The following is a 24,840-nucleotide window of genomic DNA, read 5'->3' on the forward strand; positions in this document are numbered from 1 at the left end:
CCGGACATTTCCGTAAACCAAGATTTATGGTTTTGCGCTGATTTCAATTCCTCGTAAAATGGAGCAGGCTAAGTGCTTTCTTAATGTGTGAAACTTGTTTACGTTTTGTAAACATCAGTTTTAGCAATTTTTCAAGCACCTACCCCACCCTTAATTCAACAAGCAGTGACCTGTGTTAAAAATAGATGTATAGTAACACCATTGTTACGTAGAATTTATTATTTTTCTTGCCGCATTTCAGCTTAAAGTCTTTGAAAATTTGGAAGGATGGGACCTTCATCATATCTACAATAAAGCACATATAAAATCATAATTTTCCTCTCAGATCTCTTCCTACCTGTATGTTAGTAATGTGTAGTTGTAACAGCACATTGTCGGTGGTTGAAATTCATTCATTAAACGTATTTCATATAAATAATAATCTTAAGCGATTTCAAGCAAAAAGTTATTGGCAGACAATACAAGATAAGATGTCTTGCAAATTGTAAATGTTTGTACGTGTGGACTTTCTACCTATTTCATAAAATTTTCCCTGCCATTGAAAAAGCCTATCAGATTTCTTTAATATTTTGTGAGACCTCTTAAATACGAATTTTACTTCGAATCGTAAGCTCCAGCCAATAATATTATATGTATATTCAATTCAGCAAGCTTGTAGTGAGATATTCCAGATGAGATGCGTTAGAGTTCTGTTTTGAATTCACCGTACTCAAATTTCCCAGCACAAGACGCAAAAGAAAAATACAGTTTTATATACAAAATATACAACCCAAATACTACAGTGATAGGCGTGAAGTGATAAATTCCCGTCTTACTGAACCAATTTGGTTGACTTTAAAAGTGAATACAATTATCCTAAATAAACGGTATCAGTTTTAAGGTAGGTCGCGGTGTACATGGAACATGTACGAATATTTCAAAACCCACTTATATTGACTATTGTTAGCCTGAGTAGAGCTAGCAAAAATGTAGTTGTTCGAGTTCCAACATGGGGGATTGAGGGTTTGGGGGTGTTTGTGAATGGCGTCTTTACGGTTTATACGGTATAAGGCAGGGTGAGCAAGATCTCTCGGCAGATTATGGATTTCTATTAGCATGGAGCCTGCGTTTGATATGATAATATCAGTAAACACACCAGAGGTCCTATGCAAAAGACTATTCATATTTATGAACGGGAGATTTTGTCAATGTTGCGACTTTACGAGCAACATATCTTCACCTTAACAGAAACCATTCCATTCATTGGTGTGAGAAAATGAAAGTCAATGTGAGAGTCGGAATATGTTGGCAGGAGCGACGCTTTGCCAAATTTTGTTCGTGAAGCTAGCGTGCGATTTCCCAATTCAACAACATTACATAGATAGATTATTTTCCCTTAGTTCTCACAAGCAAACTAATGTTGGAAAAACGTAGGTTTGTTCACCGATATTAGTATAGCTTTAGAAATTCCGTGTATTTTCTAAACTTTTCCCTGCCAGTATGAAGTGTATAACACGTTTCGTTTGCAACAAAAGCTAATTCAGCAAAAGTTGTATTCTGAATACTAAAATTCCAATAAACATCGCCGATGTTCATGACGTCATAAGCACAATGACGTGATCTACAGTGTCCATAAGGCAGTCATGTGGAATATGCGCATGGCACATGTCTCCTAGCATGGTAAAGCTGTATGTATTCACGCATATATCATGCAGGAATGGAATGCACACAAGTTTCGTTTTTTAGCTGACTGATCGAAAATAATTTTTCTCAAGTCTATAATTTTCATGTGGCATTTCTTCAGATGAAACCATTTCATTCGGTATTTCCATTACCTGTTGATAAAGAGATTAAAATAAAAAGTTTCATTCCAATATTTCATTAAAGCGAACGTACCTATCGCTGGAATTAATCCGCAGTTCGTGTTGCGATTTTCGTTAGAGAATGTGTGTATGTAAAACCAGACTTGCAAAACTTATACCCCAAAAGTGTTTGCAAACAATTGCAAAAAAGGTGCCTATAGTCTCCACCATAATTTTCTGGTGATTTAGTTCTGCTCCACTATGGAAAAAAGACATGAAAGCTTCTTAGTAGAAATAATACAGATCGCTGTTGTTCTTGAATTAATAATAAAACTAGAAATCTTAGAACTTTGGATGCATTCCATGATGATGTTTGTTCCGTCTGAGTGGACTCACATGACTAAGGGACCTATCCATTAAATGTTGCGAACACTTACTTACCTTCTTGCAGTTTTCCTTAGCAGTGTATGGATTCAAACCATTTTGCTATTGATTTTCTATTCCTTAGGAAGTTTTGTAACATCTTTACCTTTTTATCCTTTGTCTCATGGTGTATATTTATTTTGTGGGGCTTGATGTTTTGGCTTTTATTAATTTTCATAAGGAGCTTTTGCTCGAGACAATATTGCGGAAAAGAAAGAAAAAGGGCGAGTAAGTGTTCGTAACGTTCATAAGAGATTATTTTCTTGTCGTGGGACTTATTTACTGTTAAAACCCTCTCAGATTAGCATCTTACTTCTGGATGGAGTATGTTGAAATTTTCTCAAGCATCTTTCTACATGTCGAAAGGCGACTAAAGGAGGCATATTTGTTCCCTTGTATGTAAAACGAAGCTTGTACTGAGTGGGCTTTTTTTATTTATTAGCGTTAAAAATTAATTGTTCCCATAAAAGCAAACGCTTATTTGAAAATGTAGTATATGTAGTCAGGTTGCGGTGAATAATACTTTGAATGTCGAAATGTTTCTTGTCAGATTTCATATATTTTAAAACAATGGAATCAAGTTATTGGAGGACTCACACTAAATAGGATAAAGAAACACAAAGAAACGTTCTTTGACTCAAATTACTACTAATACTACTACAATTACTACTACTATTTGTCTTGGACATAGTCGTATCTCCACTCTAATTACTGGTATCGGAACCTTACAGACCAAGCTGAATTTACCTTTTTTTTTATTTATCAGACTTCCTAAAATGTATGATAGATTTGTTACAAGAATAGCACTGCATGTGATAATACGCTTACTTCATCACATTATTACAAAGTCAGCCGAAGATAAAAAAAATGAAACAATAATGATAGGAAAAAGCACGAACTCAATATCAATCAATCAATCAAAAGACACACTAATTACATGTGTATACGTGTTGGGCTAATTGTTAGCACTTCATTGATTCAATTATTTCTAAAACACTTGAACGCATTTAATGGCTAAAAAATATATTGATTTACAAACAATGCTGGGCCAAACCGATTTTCTTCAACAAACCAAAACCTTGTTCATTTCAGTATGATAAGCAATGTGTTCGTGATATTTAAGGAAAAAATAATATTTTGTGCAAGGAAACTAAATAAATTTATTCGAATTCATGCAGAAAATAGCTTTGTCATAAATATCTTTGACAAAAGCTTCAAACGATATTGGTATTAAAGCTGAGATGAATTCCTGGAATTAAAATGTCAGTATAACTTCTGTTCAGTTTACAAATCATCTCATTTCGGTGCATCAATTTGAAGTATAAAAATGTATTGCAAACGGTCACGCAAATATCCCCTTTCCCCACTAGCCAGAACTTTAAATATAAGACGCTACTATATACGTCTTTTCTGCCAAAAACTTCAATATTTACAGGTAAAAAATGGATTCGTTCTATTTACTCGTGAAAGATGTAAATATTTTAGATAAGTAATTAGGTTTCCGCCATATTCCTTTGCAAACTAGAATTGTCTGAAGTTTCCTGCAGTTTTAAGTTATATCCTATAGGGCAGATTGGAATCTCAACTTACCTTTCAGCCATTGTGTCACTCTCTGGGTCATACATCCTGAAAGTTCTATCCAATGTGACCTTTAACTCACCCACTTAAGTATATATGTTTCTAAACTATAAAAACTGAGCATCGGGCCAAGTTAGGTATCGAAATGAATTAATAATCAGCAACATTTCCACTTTCTTCATTGAAGTTATCAGCCTGGTACATATCCATTACTTTCTCATTGAAACTGATTTCTTTTACAGTAATACATATCACGCTTTCAACAGCAGAATACTGGATTTCATACAGGCTTAGTAGAATCGCCGTCCCTGTTCAATGATTCCAGATTAGCGGCTGTACTCCAACGGGCGGTTTGAATGCATACTACGGCATAGAAAACAGATGGACGGAATGTTAATTGAACGATTCGCGACTTAACAATGTATGTTCCTTATAAACTAATATTTACATAGAATAATGAATAGAGTATATTAGTTAATCATCGAAGGAAACAAGCAAGCGATGAAAACAAAAACGTTTATCATTGACTGTTGCATCTTTCTACGATTGGTTAAAGCATCATTTAATTAAATTTATATATTATGCAAAATGTTTCTTATCCTCAAATGAAATGTTACCAGTTTTGGAAAGTATGTTGACTAATAAGTAACGAAAGAGCTTCTGGGGCGTGAAATTACATTGGCAACAATTTGAAGAAAATTCTGTTAACCTCTGCTACCATGCAACATGAACTGAAATAATTATAAAAGTAAACGATTTTCCAAGGCAATGTAAAATATACACATAAAACACCCGAGCATTGTGCCTGAAAACTGGTTTGTTACGTACAATGTATCTGGTGGCCTATCTGACAACCTACATGTCCACGGATCTTCCTATAACTTGACATGCTTACAAAATTACCAACCTACCAACTAATCTACTAGGGGCCCAGAGTGGACGAGTGATCTAAAGCGCTCACCATTTGGATCACTGCCATTTCACCTCTGTCTGCCTGGGTTCGAGTCTCAGGCTTGGCTAACGTGGGTACGTGAGAAAGCTTGCCAGTAGCTTCTCGTGGGTCCGTGGTTCTTCCCGAGGTTTTCCAGGGTTCTTCCTCCACCAGTTACACTGGCCGCCATGCATAGCCTATATTGTGCTGAAAAATGTCGTTAAACATACATACATACATACATACATGCATACATACATACATGCATGTAACTCATACTTATATGTGAAAAACTCACCCAAAAAACGTCACCTGACTGCTGCCTTCGTTAGCGATATAATATTTAGCCTTTCCGTTCATCATTGTGTGATCTTGATTTTCCTCGAATTTCTCCAAAACAGCTCCATCCCCAGTCAACGGTTTCAATTCTGTAATAATAATAATAATAATAACCACCGAATGACGCTAGCGTCGAAACAACTCAACCACTGCAAGAAACCTTGCTGACAAAACTGGAATATCACAGAAGGTCTTAGAGAACAAAAACATTGGGATGTGGCTCGCTCGAAAAGAATTCATCCACCAAAACAGTGAAATAATATAGAAAGTAGTAACTGTATTCATAACAGCATTGTGCGGGAAGGGAATAAGAAGACTCAGGGGAAAGGAACACAAGAAACAGAATCAATACTTTGTCTGGCATGCATTTAAACATGAGGCAACATATAATATTTCTTCTGCAAAGAAAGGTTAGAAAATTTACCATATTGCTATAGAACAGAATGAACACATGGATTAATTATTTATTGCGACCATCTAGCTAAGTCAAAGAACAGAATGAACACATGGATTAATTGTTCATTGTGCCCATCTAGCTAAGTCAAAGAACAGAATGAACACGTGGATTAATTGTTTATTGTGTCCATCTAGCTAAGTCAAAGAACAGAATGAACACGTGGATTAATTGTTTACTGTACCAATCTAGCTTAGTCAAAGAACAGAATGAACACGTGGATTAATTGTTTATTGTACCAATCTAGCTTAGTCAAAGAACAGATTGAACACGTGGATTAATTATTTATTGTGCCCATCTAGCTTAGTCAAAGAAGAGAATAAACACATGGATCAATTTGTTTACTGTACCCATCTAGCTAAGTCAAATAACAGAATTAACACATGGATTAATTTATTTACTGGGCCCATCTAAACGTATAATTTGCTCCTTTATACCTTTATATGAGTGCATGACTGCATTGCAGACTATCTACAAAACAAGAACCTGTCTTTAATATCATAAATATTGATTAGTTCAGAAAACAGTTACGGTTAAACCTATACCCAGTTGCTATGCTCAACATTTCTTTGCTGAGCATTGTATATAATTTGTTTTAGTTTATATTCATTATGCACTATTTTCCGTTTATGTAAAGGACCTTTAAAATCATTGTTTATGAAATATTTTGAAGCCAGCTTAACAGCCTGGCACTGATTCTCGTATGTTAGAATTCAAAACCATTTTTGTCAATTTTGTCTATTGTGAACTTTGCTTACAGAACCAGACGTGTTACTGTTCTGGTGAAGATTATAATTATTTGCATGTAAAACAGTTATGCTGTCCAATACCAAAATACGAATTATAATTCAGTATGTTAAAATTGTCATCTGAAAGGATGAAATCCAATTTTCTTGTTTGGCAACATTAGTAGGCTATGAATATCTGGTAATCCGAGTCGTTCATCTATCACAAATACCATAAAATCACTTACAAACGGTTTCACACAAAAACCACAACTTTATAAGCATCTTTTAAATTATAAAACTGGAGGAAATAATAATAATAATAATAATAATAACAACATTCAACTGCAATGTGCATGTGTTTTTGAATGTAGTTACCTGTTTCTTTTCACTAACTAGGTGTACCTCACAATCATTCCTTCTACATTCATAACAAATGAATATAAATGTACATTTTATGAACATTTGCAAGACAATTCGAACATCATATTAATAGGGTAGATGAAAAATAATGTTTGAGCTATAGTTTATGTTTTTTAAAGTTTTTAAAACAGTATACTTGGTATTTAAAATTGTAACAAGACTTCTTATGTAGAAATGTGTGTGGCTTTTAGTTATATCAATGCATTCAAATATATATTTATGGAAATTTGTTTTTTGTTTCTCGTTTCGTAGAAGGCGCAAATTGTCAACTAGCCAGAGAATTGTACGAAAGTTAGGATATTGGTTGAAATCTCAATAATTATCATTGAGTGTCATAACGTTTAAGTTTTAAAAAAATAACAGAGAATTTTATTCCCATGCATAGTTCAGCAAGGTCTGGATTCTTTTCCTTCTCTCTGCCTATCTGTCTGTCCCTCAGTTAGTAATGTAGTGTATCTCCTTCATCTGTAAAGACACAGACTTGAAACTTTGGAATATGATGATTGTTAATGTTTAGAGTATTTCAGGTTGAAATCTGAAAGTTGGTTAGTGTCATCTTTAAGACCGCTGATATGAGATATGCACTCGGATTTGGATTCCATTCTCTCGTAATGGCCCCTGTGGGTATACTTTCCCAGGGTCACAACCAGGAAACTGTTCAGATCTCTAGTCAATAACCATATATGATTCTGAAGGACGTGAGACAGAACTAGACATACTTAGGTAGTGGACTTGCCCCCAGTCATAACGTGGAAACGGTTGAGATCCACGTCTTCTAACCTTATGCTAGTTAAAGGAAATCAGAAGAAATCAGACCCATTTGCTTACTATCCTTAAAGAAGGAGACTTGCTCTATGGTCATAGCTTGGACATTGATTAGGTCTCCAGCCTATAATTACATATGGGTCTGACGGGAACGAAGATACAAAATTAAACATATGTCAAGCACAGACCATAGGTTGTGGAAACTTGCCCGTGGCTCATAACATCGAAATTGTTAAGAACTCCATCCTAGAACTGTATATACATTTATTGGGCACACACATACACACACAATAACTGGATGTGAAAAAGAAACTGCACGTCTATATTTATAGCACTGAAACAATTATCGTTGGATCAGGACAATATCTTAGCTCAAGAGATTGGAATTGTGGTTATATGCAGGTTTGTGTCATTAACCTAGTTCTAGTTTTTTATTTTTTTATTTGATGCTTACTCACCCGATGATCCAGTGTTAATACTGTACAAGTGGCACTGTGCATTCGATGTTTACTCACCCAATGACCCAATGTTAATACTATACAAGTGGCGCTGTGTATTAGATGTTTACTCACCCAATGATCCAGTTTTAAAACTATACAAGTGACATTGTGAATTTGATGCTTACTCACCCAATGATCCAGTTTTAAAACTATACAAGTGGCACTGTGCATTCGATGCTTACTCACCCAATGATCCAGTTTTAAAACTATACAAGTGGCACTGTGCATTCGATGTTTACTCACCCAATGATCCAGTTTTAAAACTATACAAGTGGCACTGTGCATTCGATGCTTACTCACCCAATGATCCAGTTTTAAAACTATACAAGTGGCACTGTGCATTCGATGTTTACTCACCCAATGATCCAGTTTTAAAACTATACAAGTGGCACTGTGCATTCGATGCTTACTCACCCAATGATCCAGTGTTAATACTATACAAGTGGCACTGTGCATTCGATGCTTACTCACCCAATGATCCAGTTTTAAAACTATACAAGTGGCACTGTGCATTCAATGTTTACTCACCCAATGATCCAGTTTTAAAACTATACAAGTGGCACTGTGCATTCGATGCTTACTCACCCAATGATCCAGTGTTAATACTATACAAGTGGCACTGTGCATTCGATGCTTACTCACCCAATGATCCAGTTTTAAAACTATACAAGTGGCACTGTGCATTCGATGTTTACTCACCCAATGATCCAGTTTTAAAACTATACAAGTGGCACTGTGCATTCGATGCTTACTCACCCAATGATCCAGTTTTAAAACTATACAAGTGGCACTGTGCATTCGATGCTTACTCACCCAATGATCCAGTTTTAAAACTATACAAGTGGCACTGTGCATTCGATGTTTACTCACCCAATGATCCAGTTTTAAAACTATACAAGTGGCACTGTGCATTCGATGTTTACTCACCCAATGATCCAGTTTTAAAACTATACAAGTGGCACTGTGCATTCGATGCTTACTCACCCAATGATCCAGTTTTAAAACTATACAAGTGGCACTGTGCATTCGATGTTTACTCACCCAATGACCCAGTGTTAGTACTATACAAGTGGCGCTGTGAATTTGATGCTTACTCATCCAATGATTCAGTTTTAAAACTATACAAGTGGCATTGTGACTTTGATGCTTACTCGCCCAATGTTCCAGTGTTAAAACTATACAAGTGGCATTGTAAATTTGTTGCTTACTCACCCAATGATCCAGTGTTAATACTATACAAGTGGCACGGTGAATTTGATGCGTACTCACCCAATGATCCAGTGTTAATACTATACAAGTGGCACGGTGAATTTGATGCTTACCCACCCAATGATCCAGTGTTAAAACTATACAAGTGGCACTGTGCATTCGATGCTTACACACCCAATGATCCAGTGTTAAAACTGTACATGTGTCACTGTGAAATTGATGATTAATCACCCAATGATCCAGTGTTAATACTGTACAACTGGCACTGTGAATTTGATGCTTACTCACCCAATGCTCCAGTGTTAAAGCTATACAAGTGGCAATGTGAATTTGATGCTTACTCACCCAATGATCCAGTGTTAATACTATACATGTCACACTGTGCATTCGATGCTTACACATCCAATGATCCAGTGTTAATACTGTACAAGTGGCAGTGTGAGTTTGATGCTTACACACCCAATGATCCAGTGTTAATACTGTACAAGTGGCACTGTGAGTTTGATGCTTACTCACCCAATGATCCAGTATTAAAACTATACAAGTGGCACTGTGAATTTGATGCTTACTCACCCAATGATCCAGTGTTAAAACTATACAAGTGGCACTGTGAATTTGATGCATACTCACCCAATGATCCAGTGTTAATACTATACAAGTGGCATTGTACACGTTGTTCTTGAAGTATATATGAAATCAATATGCATGGATACTTGTGTAATTTTGGTGGTTCTTTTTTAAAAATCCAATTTTATTTTGCTTAGATGGTTTATTGAAACTAATATATTGGCTGGGTGGTACTTTGCAAATTTACGAATAGCAAGTAGAGAGTATGTTCTTGAATGCTAAGGTCACAGATTAAGGTTACATTTAGTGTGTTGTTTGTAGCGCTGAATTTGATAGAATTAGTGGTATGGAAACTGGTTTGACATATATGTAAGACAAGGGTGTAAAACATTTGCCACTTTCATTGTTCTTATTTGACGAACAGAGGTGGAGCTGTACCTTGCAAACTTTTAAATAAAGTAACAGACATCAAATTTCATATAGCTGTACATCATGACTTGATGCTGTCACCTGGCACTTTTTTCACTTAACCTTTTCATAGACCTATCTGTAAAGACAGATCTCTGTTCACGTCTCAGAACCTTTTTGTGATTTCAAACTATCACCCAGAAGCTTTTATTAAGGATCGTGGAATTAAATGTTCCCCTGTAACATTATATGTATGTGTATATATATATATATATATATATATATATATATATATATATATATATATATATATATATATATATATATATATATACACACACACCGGCAATTCTTTAATGTAAATATTTTTCTATAGCAGTTGGCAGAACATATACTCTGCCAGTATAAAATATAAGTTCTGCCTGCATTAAATACTTATCTGCAACATTGGTGATTAATAATGTTGTTTGAACAGATTTCTGTACTATAGTTGCAATCATTAATAGAGGTCAGACTGAAAACTTAACCAAGCAAATAATACGTAGCATCCAAAGTGTGCGTGTGTGTGTGTGTGTGTGTGTGTGTGTGTGTGTGTGATTTGGAATTTTAACGTAGCTAAACCAATTTTTCAGTCATATCGCTACAATGTCTGCAGTATGACAGTAAATAGTGATGTCCAGCACTGGGGCATCATGCCGCAGACACGTAGCATGATGTCCCACCCAATCCTGACACCAAGCCGACCAGTCCTAACACTAACCTCTTAATGCTGAGCGCCTAGAGAGGCAGTTGTTAGTGCCATTTTTGTAAGTCTTTGTTATGACTCGGCCAAGGATCGTACCCACGACCTCCCTCATCCGAGGCGGACGCACTAAACTGAGCGGTTTAAAGGTTAGTGACTTAAGTACACAATCTATCAAAAAAATCATTAAACTAAACTGCTGTAATACGCCTTAGGTTTATGACTTTTGATTGCTTATTGCTCAATGGCGCATACGGTCAGGTGTGATCGTGATATTCGCAATGATCAAGTTATGATGTCACCTGTAGGTGCAAAAAACGGTTTAGATTGTTAAGTCACAATACTGTAAATAATTTTTAAATGTTCACTTTACGTTCTATGGAAATAAATTATTTGTTGAATTTCACAAAACCTGTCCGTTTTTCTTCTGTTTTGTTAATTATTTTAAGATCATATAGTCTTAACAGAAAATTTCGGGCTTGACCGGAATACGAATTTAGCTAAATTTTTCAGAAAACTTCAATGTGATTTTTAACTTTAAATTCACTTTCTTTAGGAAACTATTAGTCCTTCGCATTTTAATTTCACATATTAGAGAATTTTTTATTGAAGCCAACAAGCTTTCACAATGTCATGTAAAGTAGAGAACTTTATTTCAAATTCTAAACAGGAAGGGGTAGAGTCATTGAAAAGGAAGAATTCATTTAGCTTGCCAGACAATATGATAAGATGCAATCGCAGAAAGAGGAAAGGGAGAGAGAAATCCAAAATCAGCATGAAAAGATGCAAATGCAGAGAGAGAGAGAAAAAGATGAGAGGAAAATACAGATGCAGAAAGAAAATGCAATTTAGACTTAAAGAATTAGAACTAGCAGGCGGAAAACACTTCTCCCCTTTATACACGTGTTTAGGTTTTGATGCTACCAGAAATATCGATAAGCACCCCAGATTACAAAAAAGAAGCTGATATATATATATATATATCATTCTGAGAAAATTGCTGAAAATTTGAAATAGCTAAGAGAGCGTGAACTTTATTATTACAAGGTGTATTTACTGGAAAAGCTCGTCTACACTCCACCGTCGGACAACCGAGTGCTATTTATTATATGGTTAAGTTATGTATATTAAAGGCTTATGGGTTCGTACCTGAAGTACATCGAGAAAGGTTTAGGAACAGAGGTAAAGAAAGTGGACAAACCAATGTCGAATTTGCAAGAGTAAAGAGCAATTATCCAATTGGTGGTGTTCAGATACGAAACTTGATCAAGATTACGATAATATCAGACAGCTCATGTTAGTGCAAGAGTTCAAAAATTGCGTCCATGGTGACGTCTGGATCTACAATGATGAGCAAAAGATCGAAACCTTAGAAAATGCTGCTCGTAGAGCGGTTGACTATTCATTGACTCACAAAGTTTCATTTGATAATAAGTTAACCTAACAGCAGGGTTCAGGTAAAAACAAAACACTTCTCAATCTCATATAAGCACTTCCAATTCTCAACCTGCACAACGTTTAGAAATCGAACTTCTGAAAAGACTCATTATAATTCCTTATTTCTTCGTACGTGTAAATATTGAAAGAATAAAGGGCACTTTATTTTGATTGCATAAAATTGAAAATCAATAGATAGCTATTCCAAGTGCTCTTATCTGTAACAAGTCAAGTTTACGGTCATATATTGAAAGCAATACATATGTTGGGCCAAAGAAATTACAGTATGATTTTATTATGAATAAATATGAACCATTCATGTCGAAAGTCATTTGTTGGTGATTTACCGAGCCTATAAACATTAAAATATTTAGGGGCACAGGAGATTCTCGGAGTCTTTAATTATCATGTGCTTGCCTTTGTCTGAGAAGCCATTTTCTAATAAAAGTTCTCTTATTCAGGGAGAAAATGCTGGCTTTTTTTAATGCTCCTCTCAGTTGTGTACAGCTTTCGGCTTAGTCTTAGGACCCGTGAATGTCGGTTCACTGTCGCCTTTACCTACTGCGGATAATAATTTGTTGCTAGGGAACGATATAGCGGGATGAAAGTTTATAGTTAATCCATTTGTAACTGACAAGCCTTTATCACCCTGAAAGTCAAGGGGATTTAAACATTGAAGAATATGATTCGGTCATGCTCCTACCATACAAGAAACGATTGGGATGGGGGTATTCCTTTGCTGTTGTTTGCTGTTTGAGTATCAGAACAAGAACCATTAGCGTTCAGTCCTCTTGAACTCTGCGCATGCTTATATCATAACAAGATGGCGTGTAACATACCATGTACAGAAAAGATTTGATTATGTGATTTTGTGAATTTTCTGGAAGATAAAATTTTAACTAATGAAGATATTGTAATGAAACTTGAACTATATATATATATATATATATATATATATATATATATATATATATATCATAGTCATGGCTTCGATCTAAAGCTTAAGTTCCCGGCTAGGTAGAATATAAATCAGCATTATCTGCCCATGCAGAGGCATACTATTTGAACCAATGAATGTATTTTTATGACACTTCATCCTGCTGTATATCTAGAATTGATAGTGTATCGTGTATGTACAGTAATATCCTCTGCTCCAAAAGCTAATGTCGGGACCCCGAGTGGCCGAGTTGTCTAAAGCGCTCACCGTTACGGATCACTGCCATCTCACCTCTGTCTGCGTGGGTTCGAGTCTCGGGCTCGGCCATTGTGGATATGTGATCAAGCTTGCCAGTAGCTTCTCGTTGGTCTGTGGTTCTCTCTGGGGTTTTCCCATGTATAGCCCATCCTCTGCTGAAAAACGGCGTTAAACCCAATAACAACAACAACCAAAAGCTAATGTCAACTACACAGGAATTCGGTGGTCTACTTCGTTAACCAGGCTGTCACATTTTAAATAGTAGATACATTCTGATGAAACTGTATCCAGTTCCACACTTTATGATGCAGATGTTGTTGTTGTTCTAGGGTTTAACGCCATTTTTCAGTATAAGATAGGCTATACATGGGGCTATACATGGCGGCCAGTATAACTGGTGGAGGAAGAACCCTGGAAAACCCAGGGAAGAACCACCGACCCACGAGAAGCTACTGGTAGGCTTTCCCGCGTACCCACGCTAACCTAACCTTGGACTCGAACCCACGCAGATAGAGGTGAGATGGCAGTGATCCGGAACGGAGAGCGCTTTAGACCACTCGGCCACTCGGGGCCCCTCATGATGCAGATGTAGCCATTGGCAGTGAAAAAGGTACGAGATGGGAATATCCAGTGATGTTCAATACTCTTGGTACTTTAATTATCGAGGTTCATTTGGTGCCAAAGTCTGCAACACCAAAGTTGCAGACTTTGAAATGGTTTTTCATCATGTTCTTGGTACTTTGAATATATGCTACTTAGTCACCTTTGTAATGTAATTGTCATCAGTTTTCAGTTCATTCAGATATAAAATACATGGTTAATAATGCATAACAGGAAGATAATGAAGATACGCTTCTTTTTCTAAAGATTTATTGTTTAAAATAACTTTCCATTAACTTCAATATGACATTAACTTTGGTACCAAAGAACTCTTCACGTGGACATATTTATGAAATAGGCTTAGACTACTGGGAGTGTTCCAGCTGTTGGAGCTGCACAGAAATTGAGGCATGACACCTGAAATATAAATCAGTATTCGTTTATAATCTGTCCTGCATTAATCACTGTAGTGGCAAGATGTTGGTTCCCATAACAATCAGATCAAAACTTCATTCTGACATCTAAAAAGACCTTCATTTGGTTAAACATTCCAGGTGAATATTGAGGCAAGGTCTATTTTTGACAGCTTCCATAGGAACCAATAACCCTCTGTAGCAACCAGGTAGGAAATACGTTTTCACAACTCTCAAAAAGACAAAGGAAATTTTTTATACAGTATTGGAGGAGATATTTATTATGTCATGCCCTAGAAACAAATGTGTGTTTCTTGGTCTCCATAAGAGCTAGGTGAAAACATAATTTTCCCACCTTCTTCAAAACCACTTCATTTAATGTTGACACAATATCGAGAAACGTTCAACCAAAGATCTTTGACATCAGCCAAGTAGAAGTTTGTTTTAAAGAGTGTTTAATTATTCTGGCCATTTAAGTCAAACTGTATAAATAAAATATTTATGTTTAGCAAATCATAACAGTGTCTACTAAGGGACCATCCAATAATGTGGCTGTGGGGGGGAACACCTTGGTTTTTTTTTTTTCAAGCCCAAAATCGTTTTTTTTTCTATTACCTCTAGATAATTAAATCTGCTCCAATATTGTACTTGAATATAGTATGTTCTTTCTCCACAAACTAGAGGGTTTTTTAAGCTACCGGAAGACTGCAGATTTGTAGCTGTGGTGTTAAAAATTTCTAGCCCCACCCAACAACAACAAAAAAATTAAACAGGCAGTCAATAACATTCATGCAGCTAACTAAAATCTCTGAACGAAGTTTAACCTGCAGATCTTTAAATGTTATAACTGTTATTTCATTCTAAGCCAAGTGAGCCATATTTGGCTCTTTCCAAGTATGTCTCGCTTACCCTTTGATAATTCCTTTCATTCTTAGGAAAGGAGTAAAAATGTATGACCTGTTCAAAATATTTGTTTATAACATCACGACATTATGTTTGCGGTATAAAGCAATTGCTTCGTCCATTTATGTCTCTGGATCCATTTATCTTACACTTTCATGCAATTTTTTTATGAAGCTTCTCTTATTAACATTAAAATTGCACTGTATGTGCATTTGAATTGAGTATGTGTGTACATATCATAAAAAAAATCAACAGAAAGAGGATGCATCGCTTTAGTCTTTTAGTTTACAAGAGAGAGTCAGGGGACTTTATAACGTAAACATTCAAGCAGTAACACTTTGAGATGACCCAATGATCCCATTACAAAACAAATTGCTTATTGTATCCACTGCTTGCTTGCAGTCTACATATAAAAGCCGTTTTACTTATAGGAATGTAGATTACATGTATTAAAACCATTTAATCACATTAGCGACAGCAGTACGTTGTCTTTTATTATACATAAATTAATTTTAAGAATCAACATCCAGTCTTACGCCGTTTACGTCCTGTGTTGCTATTTTTTTTTGTCGCATGATCATCTTAGTTTAGTCAAAATCTATTTTTAAACAAAGAAAGCCAAACGTACGTAGAAGATTGGCCGTCTTTAACGCAATTTTCAGCTTCATTAGACTAAACACAAGTTTTATTTCAAACTTTTCGACATTTCAAAATCAAACAGAGGAAAGGAAACTAAAAGTAACATTTTTGAAAATGCATGCAGTAGCGCTACATTAAAGCTCGGGGAGCGACTAATGGTTAAGGTTCGGATCTACTGATCTGTAATTTGCATAGGGTTCGACTTAAAAGAAAAATAATTTCCCTGACTTTCTTAACTGACAATTATGGTTATTTTAAAAAGACCTTGCAAATCTCTGGTATTTAAAAAAACAAACTTTCAATTTCCTTTATTCTGGTGTATGATTGATGGGTGCAATTTGGGTTAGAGAATATACAGCTTGGCCATTTTTTTTACAAATGCGCATCTATCAAAAGACTAATAGCTCTGTTTGGTCATTTTCTATTCCTGTACTTCAAAGGTATATTGGAACAACAAAAAATAATAGCCTTTAACTTTTTCTAATGTTTTATATATTTCATAATTAATTCATTGCTAGTATTGTTTACTCGGGCTAAATTTATTTTCCTTATTTTAATAACTGCTAAAGTAAGTGTATTTTTCGATTAGTACAGGCTCGGTTTTATGAGCCCATGAGAGCAGCCCTTTTGATGAGCTATATAATGTAGCCAGTGCACGATTTATATTATTACCACATGTAATGAAAGTGCAGTCACACCACACCAAAGTATCATAGAGGCATGCTAATATTCGCTCCACTGTGTCTGTTGCAAATACAGAGAATTACGTCTTATACCTGTCTATCTTTCAGAAGTACGTAATAACTGTAGAAGGAAACCAAATCATGTTTACGTCATAAATGAAACGTATTTGCACTCATCCAATCAGAGCAACGGTTACGTTGATACGTAACGAATGTACTGTGCCACTCATTTGTCCGACACAGATTAAACGGCAACCAATATGACAGTTACAGACAGTCTGATGTCAAGGTCAGCGTCGTTTTCATTTATGATATAAGTGATTTTTGTATTGAAATTTGAGGAACAAAAACGGGTAAATTAAATATCTGCTATATTCAAACTCTCTATATTTTCCGTCACTCCTTTGCACATTCCTTGAAGAAAGAACTAAACACGTGAAGTGAGATCGCCACCTGGATAGCAATGTGTAACTGTAACGGTACGAGAGGTTTACAAACATCTAGTAAACGCAGTTTATTCTGAATAGGATAATTTGATACATCTTCCTATGCACTTATTAATTTTCAAGTTAAACTGTACTTATAGCTACCAATGTGCGCTTGAAATGTGATAAAAATGGATGCACCAAACCTCAACGTATATAATATCGAGATGTTGCATTAGAACATTTTCATCATTGTGTTTTACGCACGGAAACATATATTTTTGTTTTATGTCTTGTTATATGTCTGGAACGATATTTCATACTTGATATCTGTAACGTATTTAAAATCTGGTACTGAGAAGAAAGGTAAGAATTATATTCCTTTTCTGGATCCAAGAAATGTTATTTCATTATAATGTGGTCTTAATATAATGCGGAATACTCTATGACCGAGTTATAATGAATGAGTATGGTAAGGGCCCACCCCGCCTTAATTACATTTCCTTCTGTACCGCTGTCTATAGCGTAACTAACAAACATGTTAAAATTTCTTTTTCTAAATTAATCTGAGTGATCTTTTTGCTTAAATGAGCTTAGCAAAATGTTTAATCCTACTTTCAGAGAGGTCACATTACAATTCCTCTCCCTGGTGTGCCAAAACATCGTTGCCTTGTACAACTCTGGTCTGTTTACATCAATGGAGGAAGAAAAAGAGGTGTTGGAAAAAGACAGGAAGAAGCACATATTAAATAAGTCTCGACCACTTTTAAGCATCAATTATGCGTCATACTATATAGATTGATAAGACTTTCAAAGAGCTGTTCAGGAACTATAAATTAATTTGTACTTTTGCTTGTCAATTTTCATCCCCCCCCCCCATATAATTTTTAAAATTTGATTGAAAGAATCACATTAAGTATTTAAAAAAAAAACAAGATTATGTTTAAAGGACAATGCTGTGAAATATTCAGCATGAGATTTGACAAAATCAAATGGATAAATAGGACAAGAAATTTTCTAAGTAAGACATTTATTTATTTATACGACATTGAAACATCAGGTTGAAAGTTCAGAGCTATAGGTTCTAAAAGAAAACTAACAGATAGTTAATCTTCGACTTTCGACAAATAATAGCCTCTTAAAATAATAACAATTGCACAAAACGTCACCAAAATTAAATCTTACATAAATGCGGACTTGATGTTTAAATACATAAATACATAAATAATATATACCTCCTTCTCAAGTGGAAAAAGTCCATTGTCACAAGTGCCAATACAAAATGTTTCCGCATAAAAGTGAAATATTTACCTATGTCTACACACTTCAATACGTAAAATCTTTATTAAGAAGGTTTTAATGATTGTGTGGTGCTTTGTATAGAATTTAGTTCTTTATTGTTTTTATTTCTATATTCAAACGTGAGATCGCGTGTATATTTGGCAAGCTTGCAGACCAGTCAGAGAGCAGACGCTGTATCCAATTTTCGAGTGTCACTAAACTTTGGTTTACGATCAGCGCTTGATTTAACAATGGTTTTCAAACACGATTGTGATAAGAGTTATAATAGATAAGTGCAAAAGCTTACTACGATACTTAATCAAGCGATTTCTTTTCTTACTAATGCGCACCGTTTGTCGTAGAGTGTATTTCAAATAAACAATATTGTATGGGTGAAACATAAGAACAAGTCATAAAAGATCAGTCTGACAGTTTCCATGATATATTTTGAAAGCTAATTATTAGTGTGTGTATGTGTGTGTGTGTGTGATTTGGATTTTTACCAATATTTCAGTCCTATCGCTACGATGTCTGCAGTGTGGCAGTTTATAGTGATGTCAAGTACTGGGGCATCATGCCGCAGACATGTAGCATAATGTCCCACTCAGTCACATTAGCCTGACACCAGGCCGACCAGTCCTAACACTAACCTCTTAATGCTGAGCGCCAAGCGAGGCAGCTATTAGTACCATTTTTGTAAGTCTTTGGTATGACTCGGCTGAGGATCGAACCCACAACCTCCCGCATCCGAGGCGGACGCTCTAACCACTATGACACCGGAGCGGTTCTAATTATTGTCAAAATAATACTTGAAGTCTACCTTTTGGTGTTTGGATTTCGTTTATAGGTATCCCTTTATGACACATTTCTGATTGCATAAATGTACTCTAGTGGGTCTACAGTTGAAATATTTCAAGATCTTTACATCCTGATGTAACGAGGGAGAGAGGGGGGAGGTATGAGTGAAGGAACAGAAGAAGAAAAATTAAATATGGACATACAGGTTCGAATAACATACATAAGGGCAGTTTATTTCCTGAATGGAAAAAAGGTACTTCCGAAAGTGATTACGCCAAGGGGGAAATACTATTCTCCTCTCACAGACTTTGAAAGTCCCAATGCACTTAGTCTCCCTGAAGTAAACGACAGAAGGTAGATATAGATTGCCTATTACAATATGACACATCGACCACAAGCATCGCGTTCCCGAATTACGAAGCGCAGACACAAGGGGAATCCTGGACAAATACGCCAGGACTTTGTTTATGCTTCAATTGACAAGAGATATCAACGCATAGTTTACAGAAAATAGTTTCATATGCTTCAGGGAAAATTGCAGAGCAAGTAGACAAAAACGCAAGGCCGAAAATGCAAAGCTTATTGTGTTCATAGAGGAAGATAAAACAAACTTTACCTAAATATATGTTACATCAGTGAGAGAAAGAGGACATTTCAAAATGTGGTAACAACGTAGTAATTGCTCACAAAGTTGGCGACTAAGAACCTGTAACAGTTAAGTATAGTGATTGACCACGTAACGAAAGCAATAAGAATTTTTAATATTCAAAAATACATACTAGCCTTTGTTCACGACTTTTCCGAATATGACAATAATTTGTTCCACATAACAGTTGCTAAAATGCACCAAGGAAGAGGCAACAATTCATGTTGAGCAAAAAGTGAGTAATATATTTCAAATGGAAAGAAATAAAACTTTAAAGGACTTTAATGTAGATTCAAGTACAATCCATAGAATAGCCGCTATGAGGTAAAAAAAAGACCCAATAAGTTCACAGAAACACTGAAGCAGTTGCCGTATATGCAGTAGATATATGTTAGAACAACATTTACACTTTTGAACTGCTATCCCACTTATAGAAAGATTTCCTCGTTGACTAACGGTTACAAATCCCACTTATAGAAAGATTTACTCGTTGATTAACGGTTACAAATCCCACTTACAGAAAGAATTCTTTGTTGATTAACGGTTACAAATCCCACTTACAGAAAGATTTCATCATCAATTAATGGTTAAAATATATCAATTATAGAAAGATTTCCTCGTCGATTAACGGTTATAATATTACTTATAGAAAGATTTCAGCATGCATTAACGGTTAAAATGTATCACTTATAGAAAGATTTCCTCATCGATTAACAGTTAAAACGTGTCACGTATATAAAGATTTACTCATCGATTAAAGGTTAGAGCATACCACTTATAGATTTCCTCAACAATTCGTATTTAAAACATATCACTTATAGAAAGATTTCCTCATCAATTAATGGTTAAACATATCACTTATAGAAAGATTTCCTCATCAATTAATGGTTAAACATATCACTTATAGAAAGATTTCCTCATCAATTAATGGTTAAATATATCACTTATAGAAAGATTTCCTCGTCGATTAACGGTTATAACATTACTTATAGAAAGATTTCAGCATGCATTAACGCTTAAAAGGTATCACTTATAGAAAGATTTCCTCAACGATTAGTAGTTAAAACACACCACTTATAGAAGATTTCATCATCAATTAATGGTTAAAACACACCACTCATAGAAAGATTTCCTCGTCAATTAACGGTTATACTATTACTTATAGAAAGATTTCCTCATCGATTAATGGCTAAAACATATCACTTATAGAAAGATTACCTCATCGATTAACGGTTATACTATTACTTATAGAAAGATTTCCTCATCCATTAATGGCTAAAAGGTATCACTTATAGAAAGATTTCCTCATCGATTAACGGTTATACTATTACTTATAGAAAGATTTCCTCATCGATTAATGGTTAAATAGGCATCAGTTATAGAAAGATTTCCTCATCGATTGACGGTTATACTATTACTTATAGAAAGATTTCCTCATCCATTAATGGCTAAAAGGTATCACTTATAGAAAGATTTCCTCGTCGATTAATGGCTAAAACATATCACTTATAGAAAGATTTCCTCGTCGATTGACGGTTATACTATTACTTATAGAAAGATTACCTCATCGATTGATGGCTAAAAGGTATCACTTATAGAAAGATTTCCTCATCGATTAACGGTTATACTATTACTTATAGAAAGATTTCCTTATCGATTGATGGCTAAAAGGTATTACTTATAGAAAGATTTCCTCATCGATTAACGGTTATACTATTACTTATAGAAAGATTTCCTCATCGATTAATGGCTAAATAGGCATCACTTATAGAAAGATTTCCTCATCGATTGACGGTTATACTATTACTTATAGAAAGATTTCCTCATCGATTAATGGCTAAAAGGTATTACTTATAGAAAGATTTCCTCATCGAAAACAGTTAAAACATGTCACTTATAGAAAGATCTTGTCGATTAACGGTTAAAATATATAAATTGGTCAGGAACGGTTTAAAGATGACTTTGACCATTGTAATTTCTAAACTACTTGGAGATTTACATGATAATTAAGTGAAAACGATACACTTTTGCGGTCATATTTTGATGGGTTAGGAATGTTTGTGCGAAAAATTTAAACTAAACCCCGCTCATTATTATACTGCACCAGTACTTCACCATGCTGCGATTTTGTAGATAACACGTGCTACATTAGAACTGTTTGCATACTGTGGCATTTGCTGGTCACTGAAAGTGGAATAGGAGGTGGAATTATTATGATACTACATATGTATACTGAAGCAAAAAACGAATATTACCGTTGCAAAGTTGGTCAGATGCCAACAAAAATAGGTACGACGGTCAAGTTCAGTGTCATTCATTATTTACCCAGACACCGAAATATATGCAGGTGTCAATCAGCCAACACGTGCCACAAATAGAGATTAAATAGGCAAGGGTGATTAAATTTGCATTGCTTGGAGAACATCTGTTGAAAGTGCTAGATGGCTATGATGCTAATTGCCACTGAGAAGTAAATTTTGAGATTTCATTACACTTGCATCACCATTTCAAGAAATACCTCTTAGCTATAGAGAAATTCCAGATGGATTGTTTTTTTAGATCTCCACTACAGAACAAGTTGATTGATGATTACAAAAGTACAAGTCCAGCAATAAGCTATCAGGATCATTAAAACGAATGGAAATATGGCATTCACTGCGCCAAATTAAACCTTTAGGTACAATTATATATGAATTAGTTTATATATATATATATATATATATATATATATATATATATATATATATATATATATATATATATATATATATATATATATTAACTAATTAAAGACCCTGGCTGAAATCCAATTTACAACTGAAAGCAAGCAATTAGAGACAAAAGGCATCACATAATTTTTAAGAAATAAAAACTTGTTCAAACTAATAAATAGCAATGTGCTAAGTAATCAAATGGAAAATTTGATGCAAGGAATAAAAAAATGCGCAAATGAAAGTAAACTTATCAAATACCAGAAAATATAGCATTTGCAAAAAGAACAGGCATTGACGTTGACTTGATGAATTTTTTAATTTGAAACACACACAAAAAAATTACCAAACCAATCTTCTGTGGATTTACAGTGTTAGCGTTATATCATTATCTAATGTACGAATTTTATTTGAATTAGTTTAACAACACATACAATGATTAAAAGAAACTGCAAACTTTTGTTCAATATCTAAATACTGTTTAAAAGCTAGATAGTATAAACTATTGTCAGACCTACAGTAATAACTGAGATCTGTTCAATAGCTGAGTTGAATAACTTTTCTGGATCACATTCGCACTCTTATCTCACAGTCTCAAAATACACCTTAAAATCTGTATAAGGGGTTCATGTGTGATATTTCTTTGGTGTCGTATTGGCTGCCGTGCTGATGATTTTCTCCCTAGTGAATTAGTCAGTATAAATGCAAATCAGTTTCTCTATTTTTCATTAACAGATTGTACAACTGAATTCAAAGTAACCGTAATGTTATTTCAAGATCGTACAAATGAATTCGAAGAAACCGTCATGTTATTTCAATACTGTACAAGTGAATTCGAAGTAACCGTAATCTTATTTAAACAAGACTTTTGCACTTCGTTTGCAGATCGGTCACAAAGATAGAATGGACAAGGATATGGTAGTATATTAAATTCCAGCAGCATTATAAGCTTTTTGCCATAAACAGCGATCTGAATATATTTGTTAGCAGTTTTGTGCTTATTACCTTTTACGTTGCGTAACTTTCAAACTTAGTATTCATAATGTCTTGCTCAGCTGTTTCCCTTAAGCGAAACAGAACCAAAAAAATGTCCATTGTTATATAAATGTTCTAGTCAATCAACTTGAAAAGATAGTCGCTTCCTTATGATAGGGTGATGTTTTTCCGACGCATTCCCCTTAAATTCTTTACCACCGAGCAATCAGCGTTGTTACCGTCTGTTTACATCTTCCATCAAACGACGCAAAGAAAGTATGTGGGGCAATCAATATATGTTTACTAAGATTGGGGGCGAGCTATATGCAGAATTCGTTCAAGCTTAATGTTCCTCGTACTCGGCGTGTTACATTTAATGATATACTGGACTCGGGTATTTAAACTCCTTGTGTTATCTTTCCCTGCCTGCGACTTCGGTCAATACCGTACGTCGATATCTTTACTATTACCTACAAAAATCAACGTGCGTACCGTTGTTCTTTAAACAGAAATGCCTCTCTAAACAAAGAACTTGTATGCAGTAAACACACGAACATCCATCAATTATGTAATGAATATTCTGCTTGATCACTATAATCTTGGAAAAAAAAATCACGTAGATTTGGACGTCTAGGCCTTTCAACTTTTGCCTTAGTCATTCTGCTTTCATTTACCCTGTAGTGCTTCTCTGAAACTGTCTCATTATTTTGCCAAATCTTTTTCTCTGTTCATAATTTCCATTAGGATCCAAAAACTTAAAGACATCGATGATTCTTGTAAATTCTAGACCGTTGGCTATTGATCCCAAAAATTAATCTCACTGCTGCATTTCTACAGATGCTACGCAATTTATTTTTCTGTACGTATCACAATAAATGTTTGCTTTGAATCAGATGTGCATCGTGTGCCTAAAATGCTATCTTGCAAAACAAGTCAGACTTTATGTAAAGAACACTCATTCATTTATTAGAAGAAAAAAAATGTTGTATTGCTGCTTTCTGTAAATTACATCCTGGCCTAATGTCTGTCTTTGAGCTTCGGTCTCCTTATAAATACAGTTTTGTTCTAGGCAGTATGTGCACGAGTAATTTACACTATAAATAACATACTCCTTTGACCATACTCCTTTGACCATATAACGAGTAAGCCAAACGTTGGTTGCTTATCCACATCCACAGCTGTAATTAATTAAATAGGCAACATTCTTACAGCTCCATGCATAAGTTGATGATAATTTTACAGTTCCATGCATAAGTGGATGATAGTTTTTACAGCTCCATCCATAAGTT

The 24,840-nt window shown here is 35.0% G+C and overlaps 1 protein-coding gene across 6 annotated transcripts in view; it reads right to left on the minus strand.

Annotated features, from left to right (window-relative positions):
* The window catches only part of LOC149781725 (neprilysin-like), a 136,145-nt gene that overhangs the window by 65,209 nt on the left and 46,096 nt on the right, over nt 1–24,840 (minus strand). For 5 of the 6 annotated variants that reach the window (XM_089935830.1, XM_089935828.1, XM_089935827.1 and 2 more), the window contains exon 2: nt 5,012–5,141. In XM_089935830.1, the coding sequence (XP_089791956.1) occupies nt 5,012–5,076 (65 nt within the window). In that variant the 5' untranslated portion in view covers nt 5,077–5,141. Of the gene's footprint in view, nt 1–3,794; nt 4,092–5,011; nt 5,142–24,840 lie in introns of those variants that run through there. The other variant, XM_089935833.1, reaches the window with a different exon arrangement.

This window comes from Sinohyriopsis cumingii, chromosome 15 (genome assembly GCF_028554795.1).
Source record: "Sinohyriopsis cumingii isolate HCF-2022 chromosome 15, ASM2855479v2, whole genome shotgun sequence".
Classification (NCBI taxonomy): domain Eukaryota; kingdom Metazoa; phylum Mollusca; class Bivalvia; order Unionida; family Unionidae; genus Sinohyriopsis; species Sinohyriopsis cumingii.